The 23,042-nt window shown below is 35.5% G+C and overlaps 1 protein-coding gene across 3 annotated transcripts in view; it reads right to left on the reverse strand.

The window, feature by feature from the left end:
• Positions 1-23,042, reverse strand: part of HECTD1 (HECT domain E3 ubiquitin protein ligase 1) — a 107,917-nt gene that overhangs the window by 31,126 nt on the left and 53,749 nt on the right. For all 3 annotated transcript variants that reach the window (XM_066277662.1, XM_066277664.1, XM_066277663.1), the window contains exons 13-24: positions 18,583-18,805; positions 17,954-18,217; positions 17,778-17,854; positions 13,055-13,189; positions 12,288-12,434; positions 10,200-10,294; positions 8,947-9,052; positions 4,831-4,965; positions 4,128-4,267; positions 3,544-3,867; positions 2,038-2,204; positions 1,767-1,943 (exon numbers count right to left, since the gene is read on the reverse strand). In XM_066277662.1, coding sequence (XP_066133759.1) covers positions 1,767-1,943; positions 2,038-2,204; positions 3,544-3,867; positions 4,128-4,267; positions 4,831-4,965; positions 8,947-9,052; positions 10,200-10,294; positions 12,288-12,434; positions 13,055-13,189; positions 17,778-17,854; positions 17,954-18,217; positions 18,583-18,805 — 1,990 coding nt within the window. The remainder of the gene's footprint in view (positions 1-1,766; positions 1,944-2,037; positions 2,205-3,543; positions 3,868-4,127; positions 4,268-4,830; positions 4,966-8,946; positions 9,053-10,199; positions 10,295-12,287; positions 12,435-13,054; positions 13,190-17,777; positions 17,855-17,953; positions 18,218-18,582; positions 18,806-23,042) is intronic.

Below are 23,042 nucleotides of genomic sequence, written 5' to 3' on the forward strand. Positions count from 1 at the left end.
GCCCTACCAACACAGATTCTTTAGGGGAAAAAAAATGGAGAAAAATAATTTTAAAATGTAAGCCATTCATATTAGGCTTCAGAATGTGTTTAAACTGATATCTAAAGGTATTGAGAGGGTACATACATACTTTTCATTAAGTGTATAGATATAAAACTTTATAAACTCCTCCCATGCCCCCAAATAGATAAAAAGATAGCATCAGTAATAACTAGTCATTATTAGAAATGGTCAGCTTAAGTATTTGAAAGCTAAGAACCCTCTCTGATGCAAAGGTTTTAAGATATGACTAATAGGAAATGGCCATCCTAGTGAGCCAAAACTCTCTACGTTTGTCAAATCAGAAAAAAAAATAGCCTTTCCTATATGCTAAATTCTGAAATTATTAGATTCCAATTTTCCTATGCAGTTGCTTCAGTTGATTCCAGCCCTAATAAAATGAACTATAGTCACACATCCCTAACTAGCCCAAACACTTAAAGGCCAAAACAAACAATTTAGGAGAACTGGAATATTCACAAAGTATCACTAAGATACCTAAAAACAGGAACATTTAAAATTTCTGAGTTGAATGATACTATAATTATCTCAACTATTACTGGCTTTTATTTTGGCACATACATGCTTACTCACTGTTAACCTGCTATGATGACAATGCTTTGCTATTAAGGCATGACTATAAAGAACTCTATTTGGTAGTAATATAATTCAAGAAACAGAATCTTGCCCTGGCTGGGTAGCTCAGTTGGTTACAGCATCATCCCAATACACCAAGGTTTGTGGTGTATTTGTATCCCAATACACCAAGGTTTGTGACCCCCCCCCCCCCCGTCAGGGCACAAACAAGAATCAATTAATAGATGCATAAATAAGTGGAACAACAAATCGATGTTTTTCTCTCTCTCTAAAAATCAATCAACAAAAATTTTTTAAAAGCAACAAAATTAAAGAGTTTATAGGCTTTATCATACAGAACATGAATATATTAGAATATTAAATTGTAGTCATTCTCCTAAGAATCATCACTTTTCCTAAGAACCTACCACTGGTTTGGCAAATTAGCCACTAATAAATCAGCCTTGTAAGTTATAAAAAAAAAATTGTCATAGTATTTGCTTCTGGGAGTTAATAGCAATTTATTAAATGGGTATGGACTTTCCTAAAATATACAGCATCAAAGGTTAAAAATTATTTTGACTTAAACAATAACCATTACGAAACAAAACTTTAAAATCCCAAAGAAAAAAGATGGTAGTTTGAGAAACACTGTGAAAAATCTTTTACTTACTAAATGAAAAAGCTATGATTCTTGTTCTATGCTTTATTAAAAAACATTCACTAAAAATGCTAATTCATTTTCTTCTCCATGACTTATAATAGAGTAAAAAAGTACTGCCTGATTCCTGTTGGGCTAATAAGATAGAAAAGCATCAGAAATTAAGATAAAGATCAATGAAAGTTCATGAATAATAAAAAAGTTTTTAAAAAAAGCAGAAAATGTACCTTGAGAGGATTCAACTTATACTACCTGATTAATCACTTCAAAATATTAGCAGTAAGTTTTAAGTCAAAACCTAGGAATTTAAATTTTTCCTATATTTCTAAATACATAATATTTTCCCCACTTTTTATGTGAAATACATCAGTTCTTCACATAATACAGAGATATTGATACAATTTATAAATTATCCCAAAATAGAAAAAGAAGAATATTTTGTTATTTAAGTACTTGATTTCTACAGCACAAATGTTAAGCACCTACTCACCATTATGAAGTTCTCCAGTGACAGTACCTTCTCCCTGTGGGCTGCCATCCTGATCTCGCCATTTCCAATCAAGGCCTCTGATCACACGAGCCCCTGGAACCATGTATTTCAGAACCTGGGAGCGTACTAGACGTCTCTGTCTTCTAAGATTAGCTTCTGCTTCCTTAGCTGCTTTTCCTGTAAAGTAAAAATTAGAAAAATGTAAGTAAAATCACTTTAGATCAATTTAACTGTTTCAGTAAGTTAGGAAAACCCACTATCATCTCTTTACCGAGCTGATCTTCACATACTCCATTTACAGTGCCATAAAGTTCGAATCCAGACAGTGAGAGGTAGTGAGTCTGACCACTAGCATTCTTCCCCATCTGTTTAATTCTCACATGTCGCCACCCTTGTTTCTCATCCTTGGGTGGATCAAGAGGCCAGGTTGCTGTTGACCTATGAATGTGTTAAAGAAAAAATTGTGTAAAGTTTTAAAACAAATAAGATATTTAATGTGCAGAAGATTTCTTTTTATATAATAGAAAACTATAGAAAAATAAACACACTTATACTCAGTCAATAGTTTGTTACATAGGAATGAAGAAATCAAAGGAATCATCTTGATACATTAACATTGAGGGTTCAATCCCTGGTAAGGGCACATATAAGAAGCAAATAATGAATGCATAAATAAGTTGAACAATAAGTCGATTATTTGTTTCTCTCTCAAATCAATAAATAATTTTTTTAAAAAGCAATCAAAGGGAGAAATATAGTAAGAAAGAAAATAAGTTAAATACGAAATGTTTAAATGTATACTATTAATTTGACTTATAACAATATACTTGATCTTAGCCAAAAGGCCGAGAAGTGATTGATTCATAACACTAAGTGATTTATGATTAATAAAATCCAAAGAAATAAGAAATTTTATTAGTAACAAATATGCTTATATGATAAAATATTTTTAAATTCTTGCAAAGTTTTAAATAACATGCCTAATAAACTTGGAAATATTATCTAGGCCCTGGCCGGATAGCTCAGTTAGTTAGAGCATTGTTCCGGTCCGCCAAGGTTGCAGCTTGATCCCCAGTCAGGGCACATACAAGCATCAACCAATGCATGCACAGATAAATGGAACGAGAAATCAATGTTTCTATCTCCCTTTCTCTCTCTAAAATCACTAAATTTTTAAAAATATACATTACCTAATGATCCTATTTAAAATGCTCCTTCCATACTACATCAAATACAGAAAGTAAATTTAACTCCACACTATTTATTCCTCTAAATGTGCTACAATGTATAATTAAAACTTATTATAACTAAAATTTTGGAAATGTAATACTGACCTTCTGTCTTTAAAATTTTGTATGTGATCACCATATAAAATGTAGGAAAAAAATACAAAAAAGTAATAAAAATTCAAAAGTCATCCATACTCAATAACCAGCAATAAGCCATTGTTAATTTGTTGAACATTTACAAGTATTATGTGAACATAAAGGAGAGTTTAGTAAAAAGATAATTCTGTTGCTATGTATCAATTTCTTTTTAAGTAAATATGCTTAGCTTTATACTGTTTAACTTAAAGCTTTTGACAAAGTTTAAAGTCAGCATTTCAAGTTCTAATACCTAAACTGTATTTATCAAGTGATATTTTTAGAAAGAAAATCTTACTTCAATATCTCAGAGAACCCTAAAGATACACAATATCTCAGAGAGTCCTAAAGATACATAATTATAAACATAGCTCTTATTGATTTTTCCAATTCACAAAGACTCCTCAACTAACCCTGGTTCATTGAGACTGCAGTCATCAACATGGGTATACAAAGAAGTCCAGTTCTGTCCATCTTTGGATACCTGGAAAACCCAATTTCTCAGTGCAGACCTTCCATAACCACGAGCATGACGAAGTGTATATGCTGATGGTATCACCCAGAGACCCAGATCTATCGCAAACCAGGCATTCTTATCATCATTGCTATGACAATTTAAAGCTGAATTATCACGACTTAATATGTCTTCTAAGCGGCCATAAGGTAGATTTCTTCCTTCTGATGATGTTACTACTACAAGTCCATAAGCAGCTGGATTTACCCATTCATATGCAGTTCTATAAGAAAAAAATGAGCAGTTAACTATTAAAATAACTGCATTTGTTCATTTTAGCTTTTTTTCTACATAAAATTATATCAATTTTTAAAATGCTACAATAATTAAACATTTTTATTCATAAAAATTAATTTAGATAGTCTTAAATTTAACCTATTAGACAAAATTCCTTAAATTACAGGATACTAAAATTTTATCCTACTACCAGGAATTCTTATTCCAGGTGAATGTTTCCAATCCACATTAAAGAGAATGACCTACTTGGCATTTGTCCCAATCCAGTAAATGATTCCATTTTCATCAAAATCATGCTGGTGCCGAAAGACAAAATTTTGACCTTCTCTTAATTTTCGAACAAAAACAAATGAAGATCGGTCAAAATCATACCACTGCTTTGCTACCTAAACCATAGAAAATACAAAAGTCACTTTAATAATGCTATTGTAAAACATATTGCCACTCTTTTCCTATCCCTTTAATGAGTTATTTTAGTATAACAAATACTAATATAAAATTTAAAAAAAATAAAAATTTCCACAAAGTACTCCTCTATTAATATCATAGATTATTTCTTTAGTTTATTATTTCAACAGCTAAAGTAAAACAGTCTTGATTATATAATACAAAAACATTTTTCTCATCAGTTTTTATATATTTTTATCACTATATAATATAGTATTCAAATTAATGGAAACAATTATTAATTTGATATTTATTTACTGACTTGCATTAATAGTGCATTAAAGGTTTATGCAATATTATAGTACTGCAAATAACTGTAATAAACATTTTTATGAAGGAACTATTTATAATGTATAAAGATTATTTTCTTAGAATAAATTCCTAGAAGTATTAGATCAAACTATATTACTCTAAACTGGATGCATACTTCCCAAATTACTTTTCTAAGGAGCTAAACCACAGTAGAGAATGATGATTTCACCCTGCTTTTGAAAGTGCTCACCATTTTTAAGAGGTACTGTTCCAGAGATTCAACTGTAGCTAAGGGTTCCATCTTCAACATCCTGCCAGTCCTGTCTATCAATGCAGTTTCACCAGGCGCACGCTCCAAACGAAACCTTAACCTTCTTGTAAGTATCTACACAGAAATGAACAAAAAGCCTCAGAAAATACATTGCATTTTTTTTCTTCTCTTTTAAGTGAGAGGAGGGGAGAAAGACAGATTCCTATATGCACCCCGACCAGGATCTACCTGGCTCCATCTAGGTCTGATGCTCTGCCTATCTGGGGCTCATGCTTGCAATTGAGCTATTTTTAGTGCCTAATGTGGAACCTCCACAGAGCCATCCTCAGTGCCTGGGGCCAATAAGCTTGAACTAATCCAGTCTTGGCTGTGGGATGGGCGGGGGGGGGGGGGGGGGGGGGGGTTGCACAAAAAGAAAGAAAGAGAGAGAAGGGGAAGAGGTTGAGATGGTTGCTTCTCCTGTATGCACTGACTGGGAATCGAACCCAGGACCTCCACACGCCAGGCCAATATGCCAACCAGCAGGGGCGTATTTTTTGTAAAATTGTAAAAATGAGACTATTTTATGAACACAGTAATTCAAGTTTAGAAAATATAACCATAAGTGAAGGATCAATCAATGTCTGTTTCCTAGTAAACATTTAAAAAAAAATCCACTGGGTCCTGACCAGTTGGCTCAGTGGTAGAGCATAGGCCTGGCATGTGAAAGTCCTGGGTTTGATTCCCAGACAGGGCACACAGGAGAAGCACCCATCTGCTTCTCTACCCTTCCCCCTCTCCTTTCTCTCTATCTCTTTCCCTCTCACAGCCAAGGCTCCACTGGAGCAAAGTTGGCCTGGGTGCTGAGGATGGCTCAGGTTGCAACGGAGCAACACCCCAGATGGGCTGAGCATCGCCCCCTGGTGGGCATGCTGGGTGGATCCCAGTTGGGTGCATGCAGGAGTCTGTCTCCCCGCTTCTCACTTCGGAAAAAGCCAAAAAAAAAAAAAAAAAAAAAAAAAGTCTACTGAACAAGTGATATTGGCTTACAAGAAACAAAGTTACGGCCCTGGCCGGTTGGCTCAGCGGTGGAGCGTCGGCCTGGCGTGCGGGGGACCTGGGTTCGATTCCCAGCCAGGGCACACAGAGAGGCGCCCATTTGCTTCTCCACCCCCCCCCCTTCATTCCTCTCTGTCTCTCTCTTCCCCTCCCGCAGCCGAGGCTCCATTGGAGCAGGGATGGCCCGGGCGCTGGGGATGGCTCCTTGGCCTCTGCCCCGGGCGCTGGAGTGGCTCTGGTCGCGGCAGAGCGACGCCCAGGAGGGGCAGAGCATCGCCCCCTGGTGGGCAGAGCGTTGCCCCTGGTGGGCGTGCCGGGTGGATCCCGGTCAGGCGCATGCGGGAGTCTGTCTGACTGTCTCTCCCCGTTTCCAGCTTCAGAAAAATACAAAAAACGAAAAAACAAACAAACAAAAAAACCCAAAGTTACCTTCTTAAAATTTCTAAACAACTTCAAATATACCTAGCATAAATAAAATTATTATAAAACATGTTATTACATCTTTAATTTATAACTTGTATTTTCCCAAGTAAGTTATGAAAAGTACTAATTAGCTTATTCCCTTTAAACGAAAATATATTAATCAATGGCTCATAAACTGTTAAAAATACAAGATAGCTTCCACTCCAATACATTTTAGTAAGCAACAAGTAGGAGACTAGCAATTTGAGGAAGCTTCATTTCTGTAAGTAAATCTTAACTAATTCCTATAAACACATATTTAAATATTTCTATGTGTGTATGGATAGCATTTTTAGACTGCAAAATTACCAGGGGGCACATTCCTACCCTTCCTGTCTTTGTATCTTGTAGTCTCCTAAAATGAGCATAATAAAAGACACTGGTGCTATTAGGACTGCATAAGCAAGGGAAAGTTTCAGTCTTTGAGACTTATCTCTATTTCACTCACAAAAGCCATAAAAAGGAATAGACCACAAAATCCCCTTGCTCTTCTATATTATTCTGTCTGAAATAAAACAACATCTTGTTTAATACATACACAATGTAAGGTACACTAACTAACTTCCTGGACAAATGCTCTATTCTTGGTGTCTACTGGCTTTGGTAACATTATCAGGTTCTTGGGGGTTTGGCAAGTGAGTAGGCACTGCTTTGGCAAAGATAGATTCTTGGTCACCTATTAAAGGCTGTATTTAAAAGAAACCATTCCAGTTTGACTTGTGGTGATGTAGTGGATAAAGCACTGAACTAGAATGCTGAGGCTGCTTGATGAAAACTCCAGGCTCGCCATGTCAAGGTACATACGAGAAACAACTATGAGTTCATTCTTCCCATTCCTTCCCACCTTTTTCTCTCTCTCTCTCTCTTCCCTCTATAAATCAATTTTAAAAACCTAAAAAAAGGCGGAGGGAGGGAGGGAGAGACAGAGGGAAATACCATGTAGTGGAATGCAGGATAAAATGGGCAAAGGCAAGATTCAAGTCCAAAAGACGTGCTAGGAAATACTAAAGTAACCCACAGAAGAAATGATGGACACATTAACGTAAAAATACTTTTTTTGTCTGTTCATACCTGGATCACAGTTGCTAACAAAAGAATACCTAGGCCTGACCTGTGGTGGCGCAGTGGATAAAGCGTCGACCTGGAAATGCTGAGGTCGCCGGTTCGAAACCCTGGGCTTGCCTGGTCAAGGCACATATGGGAGTTGATGCTTCCAGCTCCTCCCCCTCTACTCTCTCTCTCTGTCTCTCTCTCTCCTCTCTAAAATACATAAATTTAAAAAAAAAAAAAATTAAAAAAATAAAATAAAGTTAAAAAAATAATAAATTTACTTGTTAAAAAAAAAAAAAAAGAATACCTACATGAATAAATAAGTGTAAACCAAATAACATCTAAGAAGAAACAGGCTTTTATAAATGCCTATGATAAATTTATGAAAAGGATCAATAGAAATAGCTAAGGAGGCCACCTAACTCTAGCTAATCACATAGAGAAAGCAAGAAAAAAATTACACTTAAAATATTTTCACATTTTGCCCTGGCCAGTTGGCTCAGTGGTAGAGCATTGGCCTGGGGTGCAGGAGTCCCGGGTTCGATTTCTGGCCAGGGCACACAGGAGAAGCGCCCATCTGCTTTTCCACCCTTCCCCCTCTCCTTCCTCTCTGTCTCTGTCTTCCCCTCCCGCAGCCAAGGCTCCATTGGAGCAAAGTTGACCCAGGCACTGAGGATGGCTCTGTGGCCTCTGCCTCAGGTGCTAGAATGGCTCTGGTTGCAGCAGAGCGACGCTCCACATGGGCAGAGCATCGCCCCCTGGTGGGCGTGCCGGGTGGATCCCAGTCGGGTGCATGCGGGAGTCTGTCTGACTGCCTCCCCGTTTCCGGCTTCAGAAAAATAAAAAATAAAAATAAAAAAAAATTTCACATTTTCTTTTATGTTGACACAGGGAGACTAAGTTATAATTCTAAAACAAAAGGATAATTTTTTCTGCTTTCTCATAGATAAAGGATCTTTTTTCACTTATTACTTATAATAAACATTTTATTGAAAATTCATAACTTGATTAAACAAAATAAAATACATTCAAGTCATTAAAAAGTTCAAATGGCATTAGGGTTAAAGTTTTAACAGTTAAGCAGAATCATTTTTATTTTTCATTATTTTTTAAATTTATTGATTTTAGTGAGAAGAGAGAGAGACAAGAACAGTGATACGTTCTGCATGTGCCTGACTGGGGATCGAAACAGCAACCACTGTACTTTGGGACGACGCTCTAACCAACCAAGCTACATGGCCAGGGCATTATTTATTTATTTTTTATTGAATGATTCAGGTGCAGGGAGGGGGACACATTGATTTGCTGTTTTACTTTTTCATGCTTTCATTGCTTAATTCTTGTATGTGCCCTTACTGGAGATTGAACCCACAACCTTGGCCTATTGGGATGACCCTCTAACCAACTTACCTACCCTGCCAGGGCCAGAATCCTTATTTAATACAATGTGAAAGGAAAGTTTTTGGATTTTTGTTTTGTTTTAAAAGTGTAAGACTGTTTCTAAAAGCATTCAGCAGTAATAGTGACTGCATTTTTCATGATTACCTGGAGGTTGTATGTAGATCCTGGTGTATCATACAAATGGAGAGGTAGACGTTCAATAGATTCTAGGACAGCTATTAATTTTCGAATTAATGCAACGGCTGGTCGACTGTAAAGAAAAAAATAATTATGTGTTTTAATAGAATTTCATGCAAAAATTCATACAGAAGCTATAAAAGCCAATCTCATACAATCCCTCCTTTTTTATGAGAGCAAAAAGAAGTTTAATTTTGTATTAACTAAGCAAATATACACAATTTCTATCACTTAATAAAATATTGGATTTTACTTGTAAAACTTTTATATATTCTATTCAAAGTAGGTGTGTAATTAATTTTTTTAAGTTTAAATACTTTGACTATATTTGATGCATATAAAGAATACATAAAACAGCAAAATTTTGGAAATGATCTTATTTGTTGGCAAGGCAACACTGGTGTAATGTTTCTGGAAAATATTTTGAGTTTGCATCAATAAACTTTAGAAATCATCTACAACCTTTAACTTGGAAATAACACTTAAAGAAATTAATTCATTAATTTTATTTTAAAAAACTTTAAAAAAATTTACAGAATGTTTCCATGGAGATAAGTATTTATTAATATTAAAATACTCTGCAGAGCTAAAATTTTTAATGTAATAATGTTTAAATTATTATAAATCCATAAAAGGTAATATGCACTCATTTAAAATGGTATTTATATAAATCCAGTGCAATTGCAATTATCGTAAAATTTCAATCATTCAAAAGTAAATAAAATAGTAAAACAAACCATCAACCCATGACCCCGCTTCAACTATTATCTACTAATAATCAATTGATTTCTATCAGCCACCCATTTCTCTCCTTCCCATAAATTTTGAAGAACATGCCAGAGAACATATTTTGTCTAGACATATTTCGAGCATATATTTCCATAAAAGAAGAATTCTTAGAAAACAAAACTCATCACATCTAAAAAGTAATGAATAATACTTAATACCATCAAATATTTAATCAGTGTTCAAATTTCTGTTGTAACTTAAGAACTAAACTTAGTGGTCAACTGCATTCAAAGCAAGTATGTAATTTTCTTTTTATTCCATTAAATTAAAACATACATTAAAAATCATTTATTATACATTTATAATATCAGCTACTTTACCGTTGAATAAAAAGTTCCTATTTTCTACATAAACACTGTATACATTCTATTTTAAAGCCAGTAAATTCTAAACACTGCAAATATCAAATGAAAAGAAATGTGGGCATTTACCTTTCATCATCTTCATTTTCACTAAAGGCTGTTTTAAAAACATTTATTCTTTCTACCAGTTGACTACAATCTTGTTTCACATCTAATTCCATGCTCTAAAGAAAACAAAAAAAAGAAAAGTTTTAAGGCTGTTACTAAAATTATCAAAAACATATCTACAGAGGTGAATATTAATATTTAAAAATAATCAATACACACCAATTGAAATCATTATTTGCTTTCCATTAAAATTTTTACTGCATGACTAGGAGACCATAGCTAACAAATACATTTTTTTTTATTCCTTCTTTAATGGTATAATGGAGTCGCAATTACACTGTTGAGTCGATTGCCTCGAAGTATAGTATGCAGGATTATTTCAGTATTACTTTAATTAATATTTTGTATTTTAACAGTACTATTTATTTTTACTACTATTAGAAAAAATAACTGCTTTATAAAAACAATGACTTCATAGACATTACTAGGATGAGATAATATACCAACATAATTTTAATAAATGGGAATAAAGGTAAATGATAAAATTAATAAAAAGTCAAAGCAAATACTTAGAGAGTATCACCATATACAATGATTAAGCCTAAGTAATTTAAATGGCCAACAGAACTAAAATAAGGAGAAAACTTTCACCTTTCATCGTTCTCTTAAAATTTGTTACAATAAGTATATAATGATGTTTATTATAATAAAAAAAGATTTTTATCACAAAAAATTATAGGTACAAGAAACTAAAGTGAAATATAAGGTTATTAAACAAAATACTTGTCAAACATTCAGATAAACTTTCTAAACTATCAATGCTCACAAAATTAATTTTGTGCAAATAATTTAAGTATTTAAGAAGGTCTATATTGCCTGATCAGGCAGTGGCACAGTGGATAGAGCGTTGGTCTGGGATGCGGAGGACCCAGGTTCAAAACCTCATGGTCGCCGGCTTGAGTGCAGACTCATCTGGCTTGAGCAGAAGTTCACCAGCTTGAGCATGGGTTCATAGACGTGACCCCATGCTTGCTGACTTAAGCCCAAAGGTCGCTGGCTTGAAGCCCAAGGTCACTGGCTTGAGAAAGGGGTCACTTGCTCTGCTGGAGCCCCCCCAGTCAAGGCACATTATGAGAAAGCAATCAATGAATAACTAAGGTGCCGCAACAAAGAATCAAATCCTCTCATCTCTCTCCTTTCCTGTCTGTCCCCATCTGTCCCTCTTTCTCTCTCTCTGTCTGTGTCAAAAAAAAACAGGTCTATAGACTAACGCTTTTTTATAAGGAAATCAGATCACATTGTTCAATCTTTGGCTAACATTTTATTCAACAAAATCTTAAACATATTATAATCACATAATGCAAGTATCTAAATAAATAAAACTAAATTACTTAATTCAAGTGGCTCAAATTAATACAACTTAAAGGCTCGAGAAATTATAAATATTAATATTTATTTCTCAGCTTTTAACATTCATTTCTTTTTTTTATAGAGACAGAGAGACAGGAAAGAAGAGAAAGGAGAAGCATCAACTTGTAGTTGTGTCACTTGTTTATTTATTGCTTCTCATACGTGCCTTGTTGGGGGGTCAAAAGGGTGGCAGTGGCGCTCCAGCAGAGCCAATAACCTCTTGACTCAAGCCAGTGACCTTGGGATCATGTCGATGATCCCACACTCAAGCAGGTGACCCACGCTCAAGCTGGTGAACCTGTGCTCAAGCGGGCAACCTCAGGGTTTGGAACCTGGGATGTCAGCATCCCAGGTCGATACTCTCCACTGTGCCACCACCAGTCAGGCATTATTTCTTTTCTTTTTTTTTTTTTTAATTTTATTTTATTTATTCATTTTTAGAGAGGAGAGAGAGAGGGAGAGAGGAGAGGGGTGGAGCTGGAAGCATCAACTCCCATATGTGCCTTGACCAGGCAAGCCCAGGGTTTCGAACCAGCGACCTCAGCATTTCCAGGTCGACGCTTTATCCACTGCGCCACCACAGGTCAGGCCCAGGCATTATTTCTTGACAAAACAAAGTAATTATCACTCTATCAAAAGGGTAGCTACAAATAACTTTTAAAACTATGTACTTTATTCTGTACTACTTCATAAACTTACATTGTTTAAAACAGTGAGAAGTGCTTGCACCAAGCCACTACTGCACATTTCATATGGTGAAATTGTGTTTTCATCCTTCAAAAGTACAATTAGATTTTCTAAAGCTGTCTTCATCAAATCTCTCCAAGTGTTCTCACTCTCAATACACTAAAAGAAAAACAATTTTTAATAAAGACAATAAAAACATTAAACAGATCTTAATATCAAAAACCAATTACCATAAAAATAAATATTCAGATTAAAAAGTTCAAATTATTAATGCAAATTGTCTCTACCAGAGTTGGCAAACTTTTTGTAAGGGGCTCACAGCAAATACTTTACCATGTGGTCTCTATCACACCTATTCAACTTGGTAGCCACCAAAGCAGTCAGACAATACACAAGTAAACAAAAGTAGGTTTATAGTTGTGAGTACACGAAACACAATTTATTCTTGTATTATTAATTATTGTATTATTTGTATTATAATTGTAAACCTACTTTTGCCCACCTTGTATGTAAATGAATAAGCATGGTGTGAACAATGAAACTATTTATGGACACTTGACATTAGTCTCATAATTTTCACGTATTAATAAATATTCTTATTTTTGTTTTTAGTCATATGTAAAAACCATTCTTATTGCACAAAGCCATATAAAAATAGGTGCTAGAACAAATTTAGCTCATGAGTGATAATTTGCTGATCCCTAATCAATACCTATAATATAAAGGAGAAAAACTAAACCAAGATCACTGCATGTCGTAAAATTTATAGGCTAACATACTTGTCTATTTGTATGAAGTTCCCAAGATGACTCTAGTTGAGTTGCTATGTTTCTGAGTGTTACCACTACTCCACGAGGCATGCTTTCTACAGCTTTAAAGTGGTCGTCGTATAAATCTCGAGCCATAGTTCGTACCTATCAAAATTAAAATAGTAAATGTGAATTTTCACTAAAATTAATACTCCTAAATATTCCCATTTATATATATGTGTGTGCAACTTTTATAATTAATATATTTGTGCCATTATCAACTTCCAAAATGTAGTACAATCTTTATTTATACAAGCAAAAGGTTGAAAATGTACTCTTAAAGATTTTAGCAGTGTCAAATAAAAGAACTCATTAGGATAGCGTCAGACTGGGATGCGGAGGACCCAGGTTCAAGACCCCGAGGTCGCCAGTTTGAGCACGGGCTCATCTGGTTTGAGCAAAAGCTCACCAGTATCCAAGGTCACTGGCTTGAGCAAGGGGTGGCCCCATGGTCAAGGCACATATGAGAAAGCAATCAATGAACAATTAAGGTGTCACAACAAAAAACTAATGATTGATGCTTCTCATCTCTCCGTTCCTGTCTGTGTGTCCCTATCTATCCCTCTCTGACTCTGTCTCTATAAGAAAAAAATAATAAAATAAAAAGAGACAGGGAAAATAAAAATGCATGTTAACCATATTAAAAAAAAAAAGAACTCATTATTTTCATTTTTGGTTTTTTAAACATTTTATTCAAGATACCAGAAAGAAGCTATTTCATTTGAATCAAATTTAATTACCTGTAAAAAAATTAACTTTGCTTTTCTTAAAAATAAATAAAAGTAAATGTTTACAGTGATCCATTTAGAAAAGTCAGAAAAACAAAAACAAGCCACCTGTAATTCCATCAACCAAAACTGAACTTTTTAAAATTCTGGGGTATACTGTAGGTTATGTCTTTTCTTTTTTTCTATGTATATTATTCACACAATGTACTATTTATATCATTCTCATATATTTACACATTTAAATGAAATTAATATTATTTGAGAACAACCCATACATGTCCTCAGATTGGATTCTGTAAAATTCAGTACCTAACACACTTTAAAAATATACGCTTAACTAACATAAATTATAGGCTTTATGCAATTTTTTTTACTGTGCTTTTTTAAAAATATTTTTATTTATTCATTTTAGAGAGGAGAATGAGAATGAGAGAGAAAGAGAGAGAGAAGAGGAAGGAAAGGAGAAGGAAGCATCAACTCCCATATGTGCCTTGACCAGACAAGTGCAGTTTTAAACAGGCGACCTCAGCGTTCCAGGTTGACGCTTTATCCACTGTGCCACCACAGGTCAGGCTAGGCTTTATGCAATTTAATTTAAATCATAAACTAAACTTGCACAGCCCTAATGTAACAGAAAAATATTTGCTCCCTAAATAAATAGGCAATATTGTTCTATTCTATTTTGGTATGCCTTTCAGAATTAAAAGATAAGTTCTTGATATTAGATTAAAGAAGCTATTCCTTTATAGAAAGCTATTAATAATTAAAATCTAAAATTAAAACTAAGCATTAAAATTATTTTTCCCTAAAATTAGTGTATTTTAATACATACTGCTTTCATATACAAAAGAATAGCCACATGGTCACTAAATTACTGCTAATTTCAAGAAAATAAGTAATTGTATTATTTTAAGAAAATGAAAATACAGGACTAAGACAATGTTCTCATTATTTTTTCTTTCTTTCTTTCTTTTTTTTTGTATTTTTCTGAAGCTGGAAATGGGGAGAGACAGTCAGACAGACTCCTGCATGCGACCCACCGGGATCCACCCGGCACGCCCCCCAGGGGCGAAGCTCTGCCCACCAGGGGCGTCGCTCTGCCACGACCAGAGCCACTATAGCGCCTGGGGCAGAGGCCAAGGAGCCATCCCCAGCACCCGGGCCATCTTTGCTCCAATGGAGCCTTGGCTGCGGGAGGGGAAGAGAGAGACAGAGAGGAAGGAGAATCAAATGGGTGCTTCTCCTATGTGCCCTGGCCAGGAATCAAACCCGGGTCCCCCACACGCCAGGCCGACGCTCTACCGCTGAGCCAACTGGCCAGGGCCTATTTTTTCTTTTATATTGTGAAATTTCAGTTCCCTTTGAGTTAAGACAATCTAGATCTGATATATTAATTTCACATATCAGATATTCCAAGAAACTCCCGAGATAGCTGAGTGGTAGCTTTTTAATTACAGTTAATCCTCATTATTTGAGAATTCCATATTTCTGAATTTACTCACTAAAATTTTATTTGTAATCCCCAAAACAATACTTGCACTTTCAGTCACTTCTGGGCATGCACAAAGCATGTTCTTAGCTGAGGTCAAACAAGGTGACACCTGACATCTTGTTTTGGCTCTAATACCATAAACAAGTATCCTTTTCAGTATACTTTGTGCCACATTTTTGTTGATTTCATTTTCATTTTTTATTTATTTATTTATTTATTTATTTATTTATTGAAAGACAGTGAAAGAGTCAGAGGGACAGACAGACAGGATGAGAGAGAGATGAGAAGCATCAATTCTTCGCTACAGCACCTTAGTTGTTCATTGATTGCTTTCTCATATGTGCCTTGACCCAGGCGCTCCAGCAGAGTGAGTTACCCTTTGCTCAAGCCAGCTACCTTGGGCTCAAGCCAGCAACCTTGGGCTTCAAGTCAGCGACCTTTGGTCTCATGTCTATGACCCCACACTCAAGCCAGCGATCCCACACTCAAGCTGGTGAGCCCACGCTCAAGTCGGATGAGCCCGCGCTCAAGCTGGCGACCTTGGGGTTTCAAACCTGGGTCCTCTGCTTCCCAGTGCAACACTCTATGCACTGCGCCACCGCCTAATCAGGTAGGGATTTCACGTTACAATGGCCTCCAAATACAGTGCTAAACTGCAGTCTAGTGTTCTTAAGTGCAAGAAGGCACAGAGCCCTTATGGAGAAAATACCTATGTTAAATAAGCTTCACTCAGCCATGCTAGTGCTGTTCACAACAAGCTCAATGCTAGTGAGTCATATATAAATATTGTGTCTAAACAGAAACACATGTAAAACAAGGATATGTATGCATCAGATGACAACAATGGGATCAGAGCCTCAGAGAAATCTAACTCTTTATTTACCCTAGGAACAATGACTCATTATTCACAGCAACTTTACAGAACAAAACTACTGTGAATAATAAAAAACAATTGTTTAGCTCAAATTCCTTTTAGCATCTAATAGCTATCTTTAATTGAGATCATATCTTCTTTAAATGTCCTTGACATACTGAATTAGAAAAAAATCTCTGGTCTTACATTCTCTTTAGAAAACACAGACGCAATCATGAATATATGAAATGATATATACACTCATGTACCACTTAACGACAAAGATACACTCTGAGAAATGTGTTAGGCAATTCTGTCATGCCATCATCAAAGAGCATACTCACACAAACCTAGACAGTATAGCCTACTCCTAGGTTATATGGTATAGCCTACTGCTCCTAGCCTACTAACCTGTACAATGTGTTATTATATAAAACAACATGAGTTGAATCAAGTACAAGAGAAAATGATGCAATCAACAGATGCAATAAACACAAGATGTATGAAGCTGCTTACTGCTGGCTTAATATGGCATACTGTTTTATAGGAAACTGATTTTTTTGCGTAAAGTAGAAAGAGTACACACTAAAATAATGATAAAAAGTATAGTAAGTAAATACATAAACCAGTAATATAGTCATTTATTATCAAGTATTACATACTGCATCTAATTGTACATTATACTTTTATACAATTGACAACACAGGTCTGTTTATACCAGCATCACCACAAACACGAGAAATGTGTTGTGCTACAACATTACAACAACTACTTCTCAAGGCAACAGGAATATTCCAGCTTCATTGTAATCTTCATGGGACATCAGATACATGATCTGTTGTTGGCGAAAACACTGTTATGCTTTACATGACTATGTTGCTATACCAGTTTGAGATAGAGAGATTGTGCAAGTGCTCAAGCTAGCAGACTAAGTTCCTTCCAAGGTCTAGCATCTGGAAATAGCTTTGGAATGGCTCATACATTAACAACTGGAAATGAAGACAAGAACACCATTTCTTTGTTTTAATACTGCTAGTTAGTGAACAACATGATTTTGAACTGCATGGGTCCACTTACAAACAAATTTTTTTTAAATATATGGTTAGATTCTCCATATCCCCAAGTTTCTAATCCACAAATCCAACCAACTGCAGACTGAAAACATTAGTTCAGTCCATGGTTGAAATCCATGAAATCCACTGAAATCTGTCCATGCCAAGTGCTAATGTAAGAACTATTCTACTCCGTATTACGTAAGTGATGAGCATCCTGGGCCATGAAGCCAATACCCCAGACACTGAGGGACAACTCAGTTCTAGGGAGTCAAAAGTTACACATGATTTTCAACTGTGTAAGGGGTCAGGAGCTCACCCCCATGTTGTTCAACAGTCTACCACAGAAAAATTTATAAGAAAATATATAAATTTTGTACAAAAAAAAGAAAATATATAAATTTTGCAGAAGATAAAACAACAAGCACAGAAAAAAGAAAACTGAAACTTTAGAGTAGCTTGAACCATATTACAATGGTTCAATTTTTTAAATGCTTAGAATCTACCACTAAAACCTTAATATGACAGTATAAGAGTTAAAAAAAAATAGCAACTCTCACAAATATACCTTTTGCTTTGTTTTTTCTAACTTAGATTTCAGTTTTCTGCCTCTTTTGCCAGTCCAGCCAGTCACAAATTCTGAACCTTAAAAAAAAAAAGGAAATATTTCACAGAACATTTTTTATTGTAATTTAACATACTTATTTACTCTAATCTGCTAAACTTACAGACCTATATACTTACCCAGAGAAGTTTCTGCAGTAAATGAATGTTTGGTTCCCCTATTAGATTCAAATACAAAACCAGGTAAATCTTCTTTCAATATTGTTGCTTGCTGACCATCTGAGTTATGAATAGCTATTTCTCCTTCTTTTAAACATGTGAGTGACCAATTCCCTACAGTGAGTTTTGTGGGTCCTGGTGCTGAGAGGATAGGTTGACTTGAAGTAGATGGCTTTACCTGACCTCGAGCTCTCTGTAATTTCTCTAAGAATTCACTTCTGCTTTCTATAAAGAAAAAATGATTGTTTTAAAACCTCACTCCTTTCAAATATTCCTTTATTTTAAAGCAATAACTACTTAAAGACTTTTAAGAAAGTTTTAATTTGAGACAGCATCACTCAAGTGTAATTCATCATTACAAGACAAAAGGTAGCTTTACCTAAAAGACTGGAGATTAGAAACAGATACAGTACTATTCCTTCTCATATAATAAAAAGCCATTTATGAAATGCTTTTATGATACAATTCTTTCTTTTTGATATAAAAGAATATGCTGTTCCTATGACATGGGCAGCAAAAATATGAGCAGGAAGACAAATTATCAAAATTACAGAAACTAGTAAAATATTTTAATAGAAACAAAATATTACCTGAACTATCCGATCCACCTTCAGGACTACCACTTGAATACATGGTGGCAAGTTTCCCATCCAAGATAAATCTGAACCATCCATTACTGCCATTAGATAATTCCAAGGCTGCTGCATCACTCCATATATATAAGCAGTCCCTTCCCCTAATGATTGACCAGTCTCTCCAATGATATGGTTTGCCTTGCTGCAATTCTTTAGCATCTTCCTGTGGTTCATCTTCCTAAATGTGTAAAATTTTCAATGAAACAAGAAAAATAATTTCTATTCCAAATATTCATAAGTATTTTTAAAACACAAATATGAGCCCCAGCTGGGTAGCTCAGCTAGTTAGAGCATCGTCTGGACATGCCAAGGGTGTGAGTTCAATCCCTAGTCAGGGCACATACAGAAGCAACCAAAGAAAGCATAAATAAGTGGAAAACCAAATCAATGCTTCTCTCTCTCTCAAATCAAATAAATAAAAATTTAAATAAAATACAAACGTGGATCTAATTTAGAATTAAAGCATCCTAAAGATAATATTCAGTTGCCTGTTTACTATGTATTCTAATTAACTAATTACCTATACCTAAATCTTCCATTCAAGTCCTAAAAATGTTAAGAAATTTATATAAATAATGACTTATGTTATAAAATTTCCAGATGCAGTGGTAAAGACCAGTGGGTTAGGTTTACCCCACATATCTTGGCCTTATTGATTATCTGTAAAAAGTACATGTTTAGGCTAGGTCAATGGTACCCAAAGCTGGCAGAATCACCAGAGAAGCTTCTAAGAATGAATCGTATGAACCAAAAGTAAATCTAATGTACTGGATTATTCCTATGATCATAAAAATCTTTTAACTAGAGCATGTTACAAAAAACTTGTAATTATTATTTTTTTAGCCTGGCACCCTAAAAACATTTTATTTTGTTGACATTTAAATATTTAGAATATTCATCATAAACATATATGAACTCGATGTACATGCATGCATGCATATATGGGTATAGTACTTTTAAACTTCATAAAGACGTATACTTCTAAAAAGAAATATATTATGCATTCTATTCCCTGAAGTAGCTAGCTTGTAACACTAAAATAAGATTATAAAATATGGATAATTTTTCTAAACATAAGTTTTTATACCAGAGGCCATGATAGGTCAATAAGGACCAATGCTAGCTCACCCACTGTAAACAAGAAAAATTAGACAAAATAGATGAAAGTGCTTTCAAACACTGAACAACACAGAACTATGAGTCTCCAGAAAATGGAAGCAAAAAGGTAAGTTCCTTAGAACCAGATACAATTTTCTGGCTAAGTGCTTCAGAAGAGGGAACACAAGGTTGAGCAGTATGAGTTGAAGAAATGGAGATCTGTGTTTGAAGTGGCTAGGGCAAATGGAATATGGGAAGAGTAAGTTTAGGATGAGGGAGTCAAGCAAAAAGACCTCTAGATGCAAAGTGGTCATTATAAGTATCTACTGAGTAACAGACCACTCACATACAGGGTTGAACAAAGTACAGCTGTTAAAGTATAAGCTGAACAATTCCCAGAGATTACACAAGGTAGTCAGATATTTACATTCCAAACAGCCAGAGTGGAAAATCCTCGTACTAATGGTGAAGTTTCCAAATTTGACAAAAACCATAAGCCCACCAATCAAAGAAACTAAACAATCCTGAGCTGGGATGGACACATATGTCCGCACATACACAAACACAGCAAAGCATATCAAACTCAAATTGCTAAAATAACAATGATAAAATCTTTTGCAAAGCCAGAGGATAAAAAATTAAGTTATATACCAGGGGTCAGGAACCTTTTTGGCTGAGAGAGCCATGAACGCCACATATTTTAAAATGTAATTCCGTGAGAGCCATACAACGACCCCTGTACGTTATGCATTATCCAATAAAAATTTGGTGTTGTCCCGGAGGACAGCTGTGATTGGCTCCAACCACCTGCAACCATGAACATGAGCTGAACATGAGCTGTAGAAAATGAATGGATTATAATACATGAGAATGTTATATATTTTTAACGTTATTACTTTTTAAGTTATTTTTTCTTTTTTATTTTTTCTTTACAGGGAGAGAGAGAGAAAGAGAGAGAAAGAGAGAGAGGGATAGATAGGGACAGACAGACAGGAATGGTGAGAGATGAGAAGCATCAATCATCAGTTTTTCGTTGCAACACCTTAGTTGTTCATTGATTGCTTTCTCATATGTGCCTTCACCGTGGGCCTTTAGCAGACCGAGTAACCCCCCGCCTGAGCCAGCGACCTTAGGTCTAAACTGGTGAGCATTTTTTATTTTGCTCAAGCCAGATGAGCCCGCACTCAAGCTGGTGACCTCGGGGTCTCAAACTTGGGTCCTCGGCATCCCGGTCCAATGCTCTATCCACTGCACCACCACCTGGTCAGGCAATGTTATTATTTTTTTAATTAAAGATTTGTCTGCGAGCCAGATGCAGCCATCAAAAGAGCCACATCTGGCTTGTGAGCCATAGGTTCCCAACCCCTGTTATATACAAAGGAACTATTATAGCAAATTTCTCACTAAGGACTATGCATATCAAGTGACACTGGAACATCTCTTAAAGTTCTAGAAAATGATAATCCATGAGTCCTCTTGGCACTGAAAACATTCATCAAAATGAAGGCCAAAATAAAATATTTCAGACCAAAAAAATCTGCAAAAACTTTCTGGTATATCTTTTTCTTTTCTAAACATTTTGAAGAACAAAAGTTTAATTTTGATGAAGTGCAATTTATTGATTTTGTGTATGTGTTCCTTATAGTAGAATCTTTTTTTTTTTAATTTTTTATTTATTCATTTTAGAGAGGAGAGACAGAGAGAGAGAAGGGGGAGGAGCTGGAAGCATCAACTCCCATATGTGCCTTGACCAGGCAAGCCCAGGGTTTCGAACCAGGGACCTCAGCATTTCCAGGTCGACGCTCTATCCACTGTGCCACCACAGGTCAGGCAGTAGAATCTTTTAATGTCCTATATAAGAAATCTTTGTCCGGCTCAAGGTTATTAGGATTTTCTTCTTTTTCCTCTATGTTTTACAACTTTAGCCCATTCAGTTCAGTCAATTATTTATTTTCTGTTAATTTTTGTTTACAGTACATATGATAGGGGCCCAGACTTCATTTTCCTATATGCTTGTTCAAGCATTATTTTTTTAATTGAATTTATTGGGGAAGCTGGTTAAAAAAATTATATAGCCTGACCTGTGGTGACACACATCAACATGGAATGCTGCAGTTACCAGCTCAAAACCCTAGTCTTGCCTAGTCAAGGCACATACGAAAAGCAACTACTACAGGTTGGTGATTCTCCCTCCTCACATCCCTTTCCCTCTCTCTCTCTCTTTCCTCTAATAGTGAATAAATAAAAAAATCTTTATAATTATATAGGTTTCAGGTGTACAAGTCTATAACACATGATCTGTATATGGCATTGTGTTCACTACTCAAATCCAAGTCTTCTTCCAGTCTCCTTCTGTCACCATTTATCCCCTTTACCCCCTTCTAACTAGTCCCCAACCCCCTTTCTACTGGTAATCACTGTACCATTGTCTGTATCTATGAGTTTTGGGGGGAGGTGGGGTTGGGTTTTTTTTTTTTTGCTTAATCCTTTCCTTTTCACCTATCCCCCATTCAAGTATTATTTTTTCAAAAGATGATCCTTTCCTGATTGAATTGCCTTAGCACTTTGGCTGAAAATCACGTGACCATATATACAGGGGTGGCCAAAGAAGGTTTACAGTTATATGTGAAAGTTTATTCTGTTTTATTATTATTTTTAAGTGAGAGGAGGGGAGATAGACAGATTCATGCATGTGCCCCGACCGGGATCCACCCAGCAATCCCTGTGCTGATGTTAGAATCAACCAAGCTATCCTTAGCACTTGAGGCCTACACTTGGACCAACCAAGTTATCCTCAGCTCCCGGGGCCGATGCTCAAACTAATTGAGCTACTGGCTGCAAGAAGGAAAGAGAGAAAAAAGGGGGAGAGGTAGGGGAGGAAAAGCAGATGGTCGCTTCTCATGTGTGCCCTGACCAGGGATTGAACCCAGAACGTTGGCATGCCAGGCTGACGTTTTGTCCACTGAGCCAACCAGCCAGGGTGAAAGTTTATTCTTGTATTATTATTTATTATTGTATTATTTTCCATACTCACAAGCATAAGCCTACTTTTGCCCATCCCTGTACGTGAGTCATTAATCTTAAACCATTACCACAATAGCAAATTTGAATATTATCTCTGGTATAGTTTTATATAAATATATATTAAATTTCCAGATTTTGATAACTAAACTAGCACTGTATAAGAGTATGTCCTGGTTTATAGGTGAAGTTTTTAGGTGTAAAAGGGCACTTTGTACCAGCTTCTGTCAAATTTTTTAATTTTTTTTATTACACTTTTTTTTTTTTTACAGAAACAGAGAGTGAGTCAGAGAGAG

Source organism: Saccopteryx bilineata, chromosome 4, assembly GCF_036850765.1.
Source record: "Saccopteryx bilineata isolate mSacBil1 chromosome 4, mSacBil1_pri_phased_curated, whole genome shotgun sequence".
NCBI lineage: Eukaryota > Metazoa > Chordata > Mammalia > Chiroptera > Emballonuridae > Saccopteryx > Saccopteryx bilineata.